We start from the raw sequence: 16,294 nt of genomic DNA on the forward strand, positions 1-16,294 counted from the left end.
CCCAACTGGTGTCCAATGCAGAAGTGTCTGCTTGCTTGGTGTGTGGGGAAAACCCCCACACATTTAGTCACAAGAGAAGTCTTCTGTGATTACTGTTGTTGAGTAAGAGAATAGAAAAAACATTTTGGGGTCTGGGCAGGGTGGCTCACACCTATAATCCCAGCACTTTGGGAGGCCAAGGTGGGTGGATCACCTGAGGTCAGGAGTTTGAGACCAACCTGCATGGCGAAACCCTGTCTCTACTAAAAATATAAAAAATTAGCCGGGTGTGGTGGCAGGTGCCTGTAATCCAAGCTACACAGGAGGCTGAGGCAGGACAATCGCTTGAACCCAGGAGGTGGAGGTTGCAGTGAGCCGAGATTGTGCCATTGCACTACAGCATGGGCGACAAGAACGAAATTGTATCTCAAAAGAAAGAAAAAACATTTTGGGTTTGAATGTGTGTTTTCTCCTCTGTAACCCTTCACCTCAACAGGCTAAAGAAGAAAAGTCACAGGTTAATAGATACAGAAAAAGCATTTGACAAAATCCAACACCTATTCATGATAAAAACTCTCTGTAAACTAGGAATACAGGAACATTTCCTTAGCTTGTTATAGAAATCTACAAAAACCCTACAGCTAACATCATACTCAAATGGTGAAAAACTCAAAGCTTTCCCTTGTAAAATCAGGAACAATACAAGGATGCTCTCTTTCACCAATCCTTGTCAACATCTGGAAAGTCTCAGGTAATGGAATACTGGAAGTTCTAACTATTACAATGAAAAAAGAAAAGGAAATAAAAGGTATACACATTGGGAATAAGTAAAACTGTTCACATAAGACATAATAATCTATGCATAAAATCCAAACTGAAAAAAACACTCCAAGAACTAATAAGCAATTATAGCAAATTTACAAGACACAAGATTAACATACAAAATCCAAATTCTTTCTTAGATGCATGCAATGAACAAGTGGAATTTGAAATTAGAAATACAATAAATACCATTTATAATAGCACCAAAAAATGAAATACATAGGTATAAGTCTAATAAAATAAATGCAAGGTCTACCTGTGGTAAACTATAAAACTCTGATAAGGAAAATAAAAAAACTAAATAAATGGAGAGATATTCCATTATTATTGACAGGAAGACCCAAAATTGTCAAGATGTCAGTTCTTCCCAACTTAGTCTACAGATTCAATTCAATCCCAATCAAAATTCTAGCAAGTCATTTTGTGGATACTGACAAACTAATTATAAAGTTTACACAGAGAGGCAAAAGACTCAGAATAGATAACACAATATGGAAGGAAAGGAACAAAGCTGGAGGACTGACACAACCCAACCTCAAGACTTATTATAATGTTACCATAAATAAAGAGAGTATGGCATTGCTGAAATAATAAACAAATAAATCAATGGAACAGTAGAGGGCCCAAAAGTATACCCACATATAATCCACTGGTCCTTCAAAAAGGAGCAAAGGTAATACAATGGAGAAATGATAGTCTTTTCAATAAGTCATATTAAAACAAATGAACATTCACATGCAAAACAACGAATCTAGGCACAGATTTTACACCCTTCACAAAAAATTGACTCAACCGGGCATGGTGACTCACGCCTGTAATCCCAGCACTCTGAAAGGCTGAGGTGGGCAGATCACAAGGTCAGGAGTTTCAGACCAGCCAGGCCAACATGATGAAACCCTGTCTCTACCAAAAAATGCAAAAATAAGCCGGGTGTGGTGGCAGGCACCTGTAATCCCAGCTATTAGGGAGGCTGAGGCAGGAGAATCGCTTGAAACCAGGAGGCGGAGGTTGTAGTGAGCCAAGACCATGCCATTGCACTCTAGCCTGGGTGACAGAGCAAGACACCATCTCAAAAAACAAACAAAAAAACCAAAACTCTTAATGGGTCATAGACCTAAACATAAAATAAAACTTCTGGAAGATAACACAAGAGAAAATCCATATGACCTTGAGTATAGTGACACAACACCAAAGCCAAGAGCTATGAAACAAATAATTGACAAGATGAACTCAGTAAAATTGATTTTCCATCTGCAAAAGATAATGTCAAGTGAATGAAAAAACCAAGCCACAGACATGGAGAACATGGTTGCAAAACACACATCTGATAAAGGACTATTATTCAAAATATACAAAGAACTAAACTCAACAGTTGGAAAATAACCTGTTTAAAAAATGGACCAAAGACCTTACTACTTCACCAAAGAAAACAGAATAGCAAATAAGCATATGAAAAGATTTCCACATAATGTCATCAGGGAGATGCAAATTAAAACAACAAAGAGCCAGGTAAGGTGGCTCACACCTATAATCCCAGCACTTTGGGAGGCCAAGGCAGGCAAATTACTTGAGCCCAGAAGTTCGAGACCAACCTGGGCAACATGGAGAAACCCTATCTCTAAAAGTATACAAAAATTAGCCACGCATGGTGGCTCATGCCGGTAGTCCCAACTACTTGGGAGGTTGGCGCAGGAGGATCACTTGAGCCAGGAAGTAGAGATTGCTGTGAGCAGAGATTGTGCCACTGTAATCTAGCCTGGGCAACACAGGAAGACCCTGTCTCAAAAATAAGCACATAAATAAAACAAAATATTAAGTTGGTGCAAAAGTAATTGGGGTTTTGCCATTAAAAGTAATCTCACACTTTGGGGGGTGAGGTGGGCTTGAGCCCAGGAGTTCAAGACCAGCCTGAACAACATGGCAAAACCCCATTTCTTCTAAATATACAAAAAATTAGCTGGGTGTGGTGGTGTGTGCCTGTAGTCCCAGCTACTCAGGAGGCTGAGGTTAGGAGGTTAGCCTAGGAGGTTGAGACTGCAGGAACCCATGACTGCACCATCTTACTCCAGCCTGGGAAATGAGGGTGAGACACTGTCTCAAAAAAAGAAATAAATATTATTACAGAACTAAGAGAATGGCCACAATCCAGAACATGGACAAGTACTCAAACACTGGGTGGATGCGGAGCAACAGGCACTCTCCCACATTGCTGGTAGAAAAGCAAACTCATAAGGTCACTTTGGAAAACAGCTGGCCATTTCTTACAAAACTAAACACACTTGTATATATGATTCACCAATGTGACTTCTTCATATTCACTCAAAAGACTTGAAAACTATATACATACAAAAACCTGCACACAGATGTTTATAAGTTTTATTCGAAATACCCAAAATTTGGCAGTAACACAGATGTTCTTCCATATGTGAATGAGTAAACTGTAGTACATCCAGACAATGGAATATTACTGAGCACTAAAAAGAAATGATAGACCAGGTGTGGTAGCTCATGCTTGTAATCCCAGCACTTTGGGAGGCCGAGGCAGGCAGATCACCTGAGGTCAGGAGTTCAAGACCAGCCCGGCCAACATAGTGAGACCCTGTCTCTACTAAAAGTATAAAAACTAGAAGGTGTGAGCACATGCCTGTAATCCCAGCTACTCGAGAGGCTCAGGCAAGAGAATGGCTTGAATCACTTGAACACGGGAGGTAGAGGTTGCAGTGAGCTGAGATCATGCCACAACACTCCAGCCTGGGCAACAGAGCGAGACTCTGTCTCACCAAAAAAAAAAAAAAAAAAAAAAAAAAAAAAAAAGATTTAGAGGTTTGAGAAAAAAATTCTAAAAATTAAAAAACAAAAACAAACAAATGAGCTATCAGGCTATGAAAAGACATGGAAGAAATTTAAACACATATTACTGAGTGATGGAAGTCAATCTGAAAAGGCTACATACTATATGATAGAAAAGGTAAAACTATGAAGACAGTACAAAGATCAGTGGTTGCCAGGGTTGAGAGGAGAATGACCAGGCAAACTACAAAAAATTTTTAAGGCAGTGAAAATAGTCTATGTAATACTATAATGACATATATTGATATATCACTGATTATGATAAAATGTGTACATCATTATATATCATCCAAGCCCTTAGAAAATACAACATCAAGAGTAAATGTTAATTGCAAACCATGGACTTTGGGTGATTATATGTCAATGTAGGTCATCAGTTGTAACAAATATACCACTCTGGTGGAGTTAGTAATCGGGGAGGCTATGCATGTGTGGGTAAAGGAGGTATGTTGGAAACTCTACCTTTCTCTCAATTTTGCTGTAAACTTAAAACTGCTCTTAGAAAATACTTTAAACACACACCCAAACATACATCACCCAACATAGCAACTTAAAATCTTTGGCTAGAAAAGGATTTAAACAAAAATTTAAAATTTTGATTTCCCTTACGCTGTTTAAAAAAGGGAAGGAAATGCTGGTAAAACCATATATATTCATTAGAACTTCTTAAAACTTACTAAGGCTATCTGACATCTACTATATGGCTTATTATTTTGTGATTTTCTTTGCCGTAACTATCAAAGTTTATATGAAATCAGAATTTGTGACTTTCCAACCAATTCTGATGCTTGTCTCTTAACTGAAAATAGTCACCATTCTAAAAAATTAGAATTGGATCCTCCCTAACGCCTATAAATCTACTTTGTGCCAAGAATCAGGAGGAATAGATAGATGATTAATATTTCCTTTATACCAATTTTCGAGAGTATAAATTGACTATAGCAAGGAACTTTATGAGTCACCAATTCTGAGTGCATGAGTATAATCTGTTTCTTTCAATGTACATTCTTGTGTTTAATGCAATGAATATGACTTTAGAAGGCATAAGGAAGAATTTCCTTGGGTTCATTCTTAACCAAAATTTACAAGGTTGATCAAAGTACACATAAGAATCAATCAATCTTCGCTGCCAGGCAACAGGAGGGAAAATATTCTAGAAAGAAACTTGTGTACTTGTATCTTTAAGACTATAAAATATATGAGTTGATGGCTGGCTACAAGAATTTCACAGTCATTCACAGTACTATAGGACTGTAAAATTTAAAAATGTTACAAAAGATATTCAACATTTCCGTTCATCTAATATTCTTTTGGTAGTCTTATTCTCCCATAATAATTTTTTCAAAAATATTCATTAATTATAGCATTAATGGAAAGAGAAAACTTAGGACATCCATGATGGAAAAATCCTTCATGACAACATGAACCAAGCAAAACCTCCTGTATTTAGATCTACTGTTTTCACAAAAACTCCTTCACGGTTTTCTTAAACACCTACCTCTTGTAGAACTGGGATAACAGGTGGCTTTCTCTGCTGCAGAAAGTACAGCACCATAAGGATATATGCATATGAAGATAAACTTCCCCTGGAAGCATCCCCAATGTCACATCGCTAAAAAACAACATGATTGGAAACAAAACTTCAGAGTCTTACACCATGCAGAAATACTGAATATTCTGCCACATCATTTTTTTTTAAACCCACAGAACTGGGTAAAACTGGGTTAAAAACAAACTGCTATAGGCTGGGTGCACCATCTATAATCCCAACGCTCTGGGAGGCCAACGTGAAAGAATAGCTTGAGCCTAGGAGGTCAAGACCAGCCTGGGTAAGGTAGTGAGACTCCCTCTCTACAAACAAACAAAAAACTGCTATACATGATGTGGGGAAATAGGTACTCTCATACACTGCAAGTGAGAGTAAATTAATGCAAACACTATGAAGAATAGTTTGACAATATCACAATTACAAAAGCACATTTTCTTTGAACTAGAAATCCTATTCTAAGAATGTATCCTGCAAACATGCCAAAAATATGTGAAATAACTAAGAAGGTTTCTTTAATTGTAACACTGTTATAATAGCAAAAAATCAGAAATAATTTTAGGTTCATCAGTAAAGCACAGGTTTAAATAACTAAGGATTATTTACATAATGGAAAGGTATACAGACATTAAAAAAGAACAAGGTCCTTGATGATCTAGTAGTTAGGAAAAATATCTTTTTTAATAAACAAAAAATAAATGAGCTCAAGTTCAAGACCAGTCTGGGCAACATGGCAAAACCCCTTCTCTACAAAAAAATACAACAACAGCTAGGCATGGTGGCACATGCCTGTATTCCCAGCTACTCAGGAGGCTGAGGTGGGAGGATCAATTAGGCCCAGGAGGTCGAGGCTGCAGCATGCAGTAATCACACCACTTTATTCCAGCCTGTGCAACAGAGTGGGACCCTGTCTCAAAAACAAAAATAAAGGCTGGGCAAGATGGCTCACACCTCTAATCACAGCACTTTGGGAGGCAGAGGTGGGCGGGTCACCTAATGTCAGGAGTTCGAGGCCAGCCCATCTATAACATGGCAAAACACTGTCTTTACTAAAATTACAAAAAGTAGCTGGTCGTGGTAGCAGGCACCTATAATCCCAGCTACTTGGCAGGCTAAGGCAGGGAGAATTGCTTGAACCCAAGAGGTGGAGTTTGCAGTGAGCTGAGATTGTGCCACTGCACTCCAGCCTGGGTGACAGAGCAAGACCCCATCTCAAAAACAAAAAAAGAAAATTAAAATTTAAAAAAAGAGAACAAGGAAGTTAATCTACTAATAAGAAATTATCTCCAAAATCTACTGCTAGGTTAAAAAAAAAAAAGCAAAGTACAAGATAATATATTCAGTGTGTTTATATCTGTAATAAAAAGGAGATGGGAAATTTATGTATTTCTTAGTACTGGTATAATATATTTCTGGAAGGATGCAGGGAAACTCTTAACACTGGGTGTCTCCAGCAAGAGGCAATGATTGGCTAGGAGATAAGTATGGAAGGAAGATTTTCGATTTTCTACCGTAAGTTCTTTTAGACCTTTTGAATTATTTTTGTCAATCTTTGAGACACAGTATCACTCTTTTGCCCAGGCTGGAATACAGTGGCATGATCTCAGCTCACTGCAACCTCTCTACCTCTTGGTCTCAAGCAATTCTCATGCCTCAGGCTCCCAAGAATCTGGGACTGCAGGTTATGCCACCACAACTGGCTGACCTTTTGAATTCTGAACACATGACTGTGTTGGCTATTCAAACAATTTTAAACTTGAAAAAAATAAAAATAAAAATAAAAACTGGCTGGGCTCAGTGGTTCATGCCTCTAATGCCAACACTTTGGGTGGGAGGCACAAAACAGGCTGATTGCTTGAGCCCAGAAGTTTGAGACTAGCCTGGGCAATACAATGAGACTGTCTCTACAAAAAAGACAAAAATTAGTCGGAGGTGGCAGCGTCTACCTCTAGTACCAGCTACTTGGGAGGCTGAGGCAGAAGGATCACCTAAGCCTGGGAGTCTGAGGCTGCAATGAGCCATGATCATACCACTGAACTCCAGCCTGGGCAACAGAGTGAGACACTGTCTCAAAAAAAAAAAAAAAAAAAAAAAACCTGAAAGAATCTTCAAAGACTTCTTCCCTTGAGCAAGGATTTAGCTTACCTATATTTAAAGGGGAAAGAAGTGATATATTTTTTTAAGAAGTCTCACTCTGTCACCCAGGCTGGAGTGCAGTGACGCAATTTCACCTCACTGCAACCTCGACCTCTCGGGTTCAAGCGATTCTCCTGCTTCAACCTCTGAGTTGCTGGGACCACAAGAGTGTGCCACCAGGCCAGGCTAATATTTTTCTATTTTTAGTAGAGACTAGGTTTCACTGTGTCAGCCAGGATGGTCTTGATCTCCTGACCTTGTGATCCCCCTGCCTCAGCCACCCGAAGTGGTAGTTACAGGCATGAGCCACCATGCGCGGTAGAGTTATTTTATTACCAAAATTCTATGTAGTTATAACAAAACTATCATGTTAGAGTTACCTTGTTAGGTCAATCTAGAAAAGGAGGCATAAAAAGTCTTACATGTAGTATTTGCCTGAATGCTTTTCTAAGAAACACTCTTGTCTACAAAGACATGTATAGGAATATCTTTAAAAATATGCTTTCCAGCTGAGCACAGTGGCTCACGCCTATAATCCCAACACTTTGGGAGGCCAAAGCTGGAGGATCACTTGAGGTCATGAGTTCAAGACCATCCTGGCCAACATGGTGAAACCCCGTCTCTACTAAAAATACAAAATTTAGCCAGGCATGGTGGTGAGTGCCTGTAATCCCAGCTACTTGGGAGGCTGAGGCAGGAGAATCATTTGAACCTGAGAGGTGGAGGTTGCAGTGAGCAGAGATCGCACCACTGCACTCCAGCCTGAGCCACAGAGTGAGACTCTGTCTCAATAACAACAACAAAAGCCTTCCTATTAGAAAGAGAAAGCTTTATGAAATGAAAATCTGACCAAGTTTCTCCCCTACTAAAACTCTTCCACTAACATACTCATAAAGTTAATCATTTTACTGAGGAGCTGCCATAAAGCAGGCACTACATTGAACTAGGGAAACAGAGGTCCCTCTCCTCATCTAGTTTACACATTGAGCAAAAGAACAAGAAAACTAAATTCAATGTCTTAATAAGTGTTATAATAAGAGAAGCATAAGTTATTGTTGGTATTGTTTTGTTTTCTGGGTCAGAAAAATTTATCACTAAACTCAAATACATTTCTTAACCCAGAAATTCTTAACGAGGATGGTATACCAACTCCCATGCCCATGATTGAAAATCAACTGCATTGAGAAATTTTACTGCTAAGGAACTGACTAGTGAGTTGCACATGGGAATAGAGCACATACAGGAAAAAGACTAAGAGCCACCCTACTCTGACAGGTATCAATTCAACCTATGTAATACTCAAACTTTCTTTTTTAAAAGCTCGGATAAACAAAACTGAGACAGTATTTTTCACGAATCTGACATTAGTATGTTTCACTTTCATTATCATGAGCATTGGTACAAAGCAGATCATTAATTTTTTCATAAATACCTTAGCAAACACTTTCATAGTATATCCCAAATACTGCACTCTAGGATCAATAGCTGCATAAGTAGCTAGCATTCTTGTGTTATGTTGAGCCTGAAAAATAATTACATATTTGAAAGTATTTCAAATTTTTTAAAAATTAAACTACAAATTAGATTTTAAAATATAATACACTCCAAATACAAAATATACTAACGTAAAATATCTATTAATGAGTCACACAAAAATTGATCTTCAATCTTAAGGAAATATCAGGATGACTAATAAAATACTTTTTTCTTATACTGTTCACATTTGAAAGTTTTAAACACAAAGATAGAGTCAGTAATCTGTAAACTTTTAAAATGAAAAGTTTATACACGGCCCGTAAAGATAAACTTACCAATGTATTATATAAACTGATATCGCCTTCTAACCCACTTCGTCTGTGTTCAAATTTTACTATAGGCACTTTGGCAGTAGTTATAGGCAAAATGTTTCTTAAACCTAATTAAAAAAATCAAAAAGACTTCAGTAGGTTAAGTAACGTTCGTAATGCTAAAAAAATTTTTCTTTTGTTTTAAAGATAAGATTTAAAATTCATACCTGGATGTCTCTTAAGAATTTTTGCCAAATTTTCAATTATTTCCTTACAATTTAATTTCTAAAAAAACAAAATGAAATAAAGTTTGACTCAATTTCACCTTGTGAAAATTCTACTTTAGGCATTTAGCAGCATTTAAAATTTCCAGCCATAAAGCTCTATAATAACCTTGCTACTCCAAGTAAGTGATTCACAGACCTAAAGTATCAGCATAATCTGCAAACTTGATAGATATGCAGAATATGAGGACCTTCACCAATCTACTAAATCATAATCTGCATTTTAACAGGACCCCAAGGTAATTCACATGCAGATTAAAGTTTGAGAAGCACAAAGACAGGAGAAGAAAATGGTTTTCAGTAAGTGAATAAACAACTAGAGGTGAGTTTAGTGAGGGCAAAACAACAGTGATTAAGTACATAGGCTTTAAATTGAGACAAACCTGGACTCAAATGCGTATTGATTAGCTGTGTGACTGACCAGACGTTTAACGTCTCTGAGCATCACATTACTATTTTATAAAATTAAGATAATCATAAACTCCTGTCCTGCAGAGCTGTTGGGAGGATTACATGAGACATTTACCTAAAGCACTCAGCAATGAATGCCTGGCACAAAATAAGCCTTTAAATCTGTGAGTTATTTATTATTATTATGCTGATGTGGAAAAGAAAGATACTATTATCACCAGCACCTACTTCTCCAAGGAAATTCTTACTTCTGAAAATTTAAGTGTGCTACTGTTGTAAAAACCAGAGAGAGCAGAGTTGGTATGGTAATGATAATCATAATACATAATGATTATGGCATTATAAATTAACTGAAAATACCTGAGGGTATAAACATCAATCCCAAGAGTTATTATAAAGTCACTTGCATTTTTCCAACATGCTCTTTTTAGCTACATGAGAGCAGGAGCCATTGCAGCTAAACCAAAGGATTTCAAAGAAACCGTTACTAATTCACATATGATAAAATTAGCAAAGGAGGTAATTTTTCTCTTTATTATTCAAGGATACAATTACGCTTAATTTTTAAAGTTTCATTATGACTCATCTGAAAGAAAATGATTTATTATTTTCACTGTTTCAACTTCCCAATGTGAATGGCACAGATTATATATGATAGACAAACCCTTAGTGATTAGAAGTTTAATTAATAAATTTTACATAGAAGATATCTAAAACTCTAACCTCCTTCCTGGGTAAAAAAAATAATAATTTCCTATTCCCTCAATTCTGACTCTTCAGAATGGAGAAGGGCAGCCACTTTCTAAGTAAGTTAGAGCTCTAAGCAGAATTTTGCAAAGGAGAACAAATAAAATATTTGCAACTTTTCAGTTTCTTCATAAAACAACATGTTAACACACCAGAAGCAACTTCCTATAGCCAGAAATAAGGCATCACTGCCATCTGTACTCTGGGTCTAACAATTTCAAAACCACTTTTCAAAAGAATTTCAGAAAAGCACACTATTCTCCTCAATTCTTTTGTAACATAACAGAGGCTATACTGACACCACTACGGATGCCAGAAGCTGGGCCTCACCCCAATCTTGCAGTCCCTCATTTTGAAACACAAATACCAATAGCTAAGCTGGTAAAGGACCAGCTACAAGGATCCCCTCCTTTGCTAGTTGCCATTGAGAAGGCCTGGGACATTTCTTCCCTGTCCAATCAGTCCCTTTCTTCCCTGGAGCTTGGACAATCTCCTTCCCACTGTTAAGGCCTGGTAGACAAAAAGGGAAAGCTTAAGTACCCACTCTCACTGCTGAAATTGCACTTGGGGAAGGTCTGCTCCTGGCATCTCACGGTGGAACTCAGAAAGCTTTCAGTTTCAGAAAGTAGTGGTTAGGTTCTACAGTACTATTAGTACTATATTTCAGCTACATTATGGGTTAAAAAAAAATTACAGAGAGGCAGTGAGATACAATGGAAAGAGCATGAACTCTGGAGTCAGACAGACCTGGGTTACGAATCCCGGCTCCAACAATTACTAGCTGTGTGAACTTGGACAAGTCAGTTTATCTCTCAAAGCCTCAGTTTCCTCATCTGTAAAATGGGGGAAATAATACCTACCTCGAAGATGGTTGTAAAAATGAAATGAGATAATGTATGTAAAAGTGTATACTGGGAACTCAATAAATGTTAGTTCTCCTCCCCGCCCAAAATGAGTTTCTAAAAGCTATCTTAGCATTTATTTATTTATTTTTATTTATGACAGAGTCTTGCTCTGTCACCAGGCTGGAGTGCTGTGGCATGATCTCAGCTCACTGCAACCTCCACCTCCCAGGTTCAAGCAATTCTCCTGCCTTAGTCCCCCGCCCAAGTAGCTGGGACTACAGGCACGCCCCAGCACACCCAGCTAATTTCTATATTTTTAATAGAGGTGGGGTTTCACCACGTTGGCCAGGATGGTCTTGATCTCTTGACCTCATGATCCACCTGCCGTGGCCTCCCAAAATGCTGGGATTACAAGAGTGAGTCACCATGCCCAGCCCTTAGCATATCATTTATAACATTGCTTCTATGGAAAAAATTTTATGTGAGTGGCCAAAAATTAAAACTAGCTTTTAGAACAAAACCAATCATAAATTAGATGACCACCTGTATTTACTACCTATAGTGATACAAAGACATTATCTAATGGAAGAGATATGAGAAGACAAAGTGTGAAAGGTCAGTGTTGACTACAAAACTGAAGCATCAGCTTCTGATTGGGTCTAGTGAAAAAAATTCCAACCTTATATTATTTTTTCCCAAAATTCATTACAAATCACTTGTAACTCTCAGTGACATGGTTTTTGCATCATAAAATTACTGAAACACTAATCTTACTTAAGATTTCAGTGTCTTATAAATTGAAAATGTGATTGTTTATCTATTTCAAACACTCTTATTTTGCTCATGTATTTATACAAAGAGTGATACCACATTTTTATCAATATCACATACAAAAATAATAATAGAATCATCGATGGGAGAAACAAACTTCCATAACATTTCCCAAACACTCTTACCTCTGCATTTTCATGGCCTTCCAGGGTCATACAAATATCCAGATCACTATCACGAAATCCAAATCCATTCTTAGAAGAGCCAAATAAGCACAATCTTGCCTTTTCTAAGCAAAGGAAAACAAAGTCCAAAGCCTTATTATTTGCAGAGAGGAGGAGTCTTCCATTATCTACTAATAGCCTAATACAACATGCTTTTGTCCATTTCTATGATTTAAATTCCCTACCACTGGAAGAAATACGAGAAACTCCCAAACATATTGAGCTCAAGTTTCCATACCCATGTACCCAACTGCTCTTCCCAATTTTCCACAGACATCATAAATTCAACATGCCTAAACTATCAACTTCACCCCAAACCTATTGTTATTTTTATTATCCCTATTCTCAGCAAATAGTACCATCATGTACTCAGTTGCTCACATCAGAAATACAGGTACAATCCTTAATATCTCTCTCTCTCAGTGTCCACATCCAAACAATCACTAAGACTTTTAGCTTTTTCAGACTTATGTAATAAATCCAACTGCTTTTACTCATTCTCAACATCACTACCAATAGTTAAGATTAATATCTGAGAACTGATCTCTTAAAAATAAATTAATTCTTTAAAACCACAATTCAGGTAGGTTTACAAATATCACCTTAGTACATGATTCTCTTCCAAAAATAAGTGTTTAATCCACTTGGTATAAACTGTGATAGGATTAACCCTTCAGACTCATCCAATAACAGCTACCATTTCAAATAAGCTATGGTTTAATAGAGCTGCATTTTTCTTACTATTACTTTTTTATTTTTTAGAGACAGGGTCTTGCTATGTTGCCCAGGCTAGAGTACACTGACTATACACTGGTACAATCATTATGCACTACAGCCTTGGACTCCTTGCCTCAAGCAATACTCCCACCTCAACCTCCCAAGTAGCTGGGATGACAGGTACGTGCCACTGGGCCTGCCTCTTCCTATTAATTCTTAAGTAGACTACACATTTAGATAGGACATTTTATACTTTGAAAACCTCATTCCCCCATCCAGCTCTGATGCTCTACTTGAAATTTCGATGATAGCTGAGATGCATAGAAGAAACTATACTCAACAGCAAATAAAAATGAGCATGAGTTTTAAATAATAGAGACTTAGATTTGGTAATAATTTATACTCCTATAATCCCAGAGCCTCAGAAGGCCAAGGTTGGAGGATCATTTGAGGTCAGGAGATTGAGACCAGCTTGGGCAATATGGTGAGACTTCATCTTTGCAAAAAAATGTTAAAATAAAAAAGAAGGCAGAGTGTGGTTGCTCATGCCTGTAACCCTAGAACTCTAGGAAGCTGAGGGGGGTGAATCATTTGAGTTCAGGAGTTTGAGATCTGCTTGGAAAACATGGTGAAACTCTAATCAGCTGGGTGTGGTGGTACTATCCTGTGGTCCCAGATACTCAGGAGGCTGAGGTAGGAGGATCACTTGAACCTGAGAGGTCAAGGCTGAAATGAACCCTGATTACATGATCACACCACTGCAGTTAAGCCTGGGTGACAAAGCAAGATCCTATTTCAAAAAATATATATATGTCTTTTTTTGTTTTTGAGACAAAGTTTCACTCTTGTCACCCAGGCTGGAGTGCACAGGCATGATCTTGGCTCACTGCAACCTCTTGCCTTCCAGGTTCAAGCGATTCTCCTACCTCAGCCTCCCGAGTAGCTGGGATTACAGGCGTGTGCCACTACACCCAGCAAATTTTTTTTATTTTCAGTAGAGATGGGTTTCACCATGTTGGTCAGGCTGGTCTCGAACTCCTGACCTCAGGTGATCCACCTGCCTCAGCCTTCCAAATTGCTGGGATTACAAGTGTGAGCCACTGCACCTGGCCAAAAATTCTTTTTTAATAAAAAATTAGCCAAGCATGGTGGCACACACCTCTAGTCCTAACTACTTGGGAGGCTAAGGCAGAAAGACTGCTTGAAACTGGAAGTTTGAGCCTGCAGTGAGCTAAAACTATGCTACTGTACTCTATCTAGTCTGAGCAACAGAGTGAGATTGTCTCTAAAAAAAAAAAAAAAAAAGAATTTTTTAATTAAAAAATTTGTTTTGAAATACTTTTAAATGTAATATTACAGCACATAATGAATCATCTTGTAAAAGCAAAAAATCATTCTGATTATAAATCAACTATTTGTCCTTTTCTAAAATATTTGGCCACAAACTCTTGATTCTTCATCCCCATTCCCAAAACTTACTCTTCCTGCTCTTTGCCATCTCAGTTAAGGACCACCCAACTGTTACTGTTGAAGCAAAAACCTTGAAACCATCATTGATTTCTTTCTCTCACGTCTCACATGTTTTCCATCAGCAAACCCTGTTGGCTCTACCTTCAAAATATATACCAAATCTGACCACTTCTCATCTACTCCTCCAAATCACTATTATGTCTTATCTGGACTTACACAACAGCCTCCTAAATGTTCTGCTTGCTTCTAGTCTTATAGCCCAGAAATCTATTCTCTCAGATCATGTCATTTAATTACTAAAAATCCGCTAAAAGATTCTCATTAGGTACTCAAATTAAAATTCAAAGTCCTTCTACCCACATCCATAAGGCCCTAATGACTTAATCCCTAGACTACCTCTCTGACCTCAAATATCCATTACAATCTACCTAATACTCCACTCAAGTCACACTGACTTCCTGGCTATTCTTCAAATATGCCAGACATAATCTAGTCTGCTTCACTGACAATGTTTTCTCCTTGGATATTTATATAACTTGCTCCTTCATCTTAGACAGGATTCTGTGCAAATGCTACCTTATCAGAAAGACCTATCATAACACCCCATCACTTCAATTCTTTTATTTCCTACTGTTTAACAGCATGTATTATTTGCTGATACGTTATATATTTATCAGTCATCTATTTGTTTCCCCATCTGAAACATAAGCTTCATGAGAGGTTTCATCTATTTTACTAGCACTGTATTCCCAGCAACTAGAATAGTACTTAACACATAACATTCAATAAACATTTTTAAATAAATCAAAGACTACGTGACTACAGCAAAAACACAATAAATTTTTTAACCTATGACATACCATCATATTCTTTTTGAATAAACTTTTCCAAGCCAATTAAAATTTGCTCCCTGTTGTGTTGTTCAGAACAAGGTGGTGATAACTCATCTGGGTTTACAAAAAGAAAAAAGAAAAAGAAAAGTAAGAAAAATATAATCTGAAAACATCTTCAAGTTTTTACCCTAAAAATTTTACTTACAGTTTGTTCATTATTTGTTGACTTCTCTAACTTTAAAACCATAAATGTTACTGGGGAAAAGTCAGGGAGATAGCAGGACAAAAATTGTTTTTCTGTTTTAGCAACCCAGAAGAAGAAATGGAACAGAAAGATAATTTTTAAGATATATGTACATTTCATATGATCATTTCCCGTATATCTACAACCCTATTTACTTCTTCACTCTCTCCCATATCCATGCTTATTTTCCCATCTGTTAAAGACTGTATTCATGTTGCTACACTAGGCATCTGGCTCATTCAAATTTATTAACAGTTCCCTCAAATGCCTGGTCAAAATTCCTATCTTCCCTATAAATTGTTTTGCCAAATCACAGCATTTAATGATCTCTCTTTAGTTCCACTTCTTCAGTTTCTTGAACTGTGTGCCACAGTCTAGTACCTGATTTATTTTATCCTTTTGATTTCCTAGTTATTTCATTTATAATCATCTTATTTTTCCAAATCAGTCCATAAATTTCTTTCTTTTTTTTTTTTTTTTTTTTTTTTGAGACGGAGTTTCGCTCTTGTTACACCCAAGCTGGAGTGCAATGGCGCGATCTCGGCTCACCGCAACCTCCGCCTCCTGGGCTCAGGCAATTCTCCTGCCTCAGCCTCCTGAGAAGCTGGGATCACAGGCACACGCCACC

General features: G+C 37.5%; 1 protein-coding gene across 12 annotated transcripts in view; it reads right to left on the reverse strand.

The window, feature by feature from the left end:
* The window catches only part of TUT4 (terminal uridylyl transferase 4), a 163,200-nt gene that overhangs the window by 49,979 nt on the left and 96,927 nt on the right, over nucleotides 1-16,294 (reverse strand). For all 12 annotated transcript variants that reach the window (XM_074380822.1, XM_074380829.1, XM_074380828.1 and 9 more), the window contains 6 exons: nucleotides 15,450-15,536; nucleotides 12,364-12,467; nucleotides 9,348-9,405; nucleotides 9,145-9,248; nucleotides 8,766-8,855; nucleotides 5,150-5,263 (listed from right to left, as the gene is read on the reverse strand). In XM_074380822.1, the coding sequence (XP_074236923.1) occupies nucleotides 5,150-5,263; nucleotides 8,766-8,855; nucleotides 9,145-9,248; nucleotides 9,348-9,405; nucleotides 12,364-12,467; nucleotides 15,450-15,536 (557 nt within the window). The remainder of the gene's footprint in view (nucleotides 1-5,149; nucleotides 5,264-8,765; nucleotides 8,856-9,144; nucleotides 9,249-9,347; nucleotides 9,406-12,363; nucleotides 12,468-15,449; nucleotides 15,537-16,294) is intronic.

Source organism: Saimiri boliviensis, chromosome 11 (assembly GCF_048565385.1).
Source record: "Saimiri boliviensis isolate mSaiBol1 chromosome 11, mSaiBol1.pri, whole genome shotgun sequence".
Classification (NCBI taxonomy): Eukaryota; Metazoa; Chordata; class Mammalia; order Primates; family Cebidae; genus Saimiri; species Saimiri boliviensis.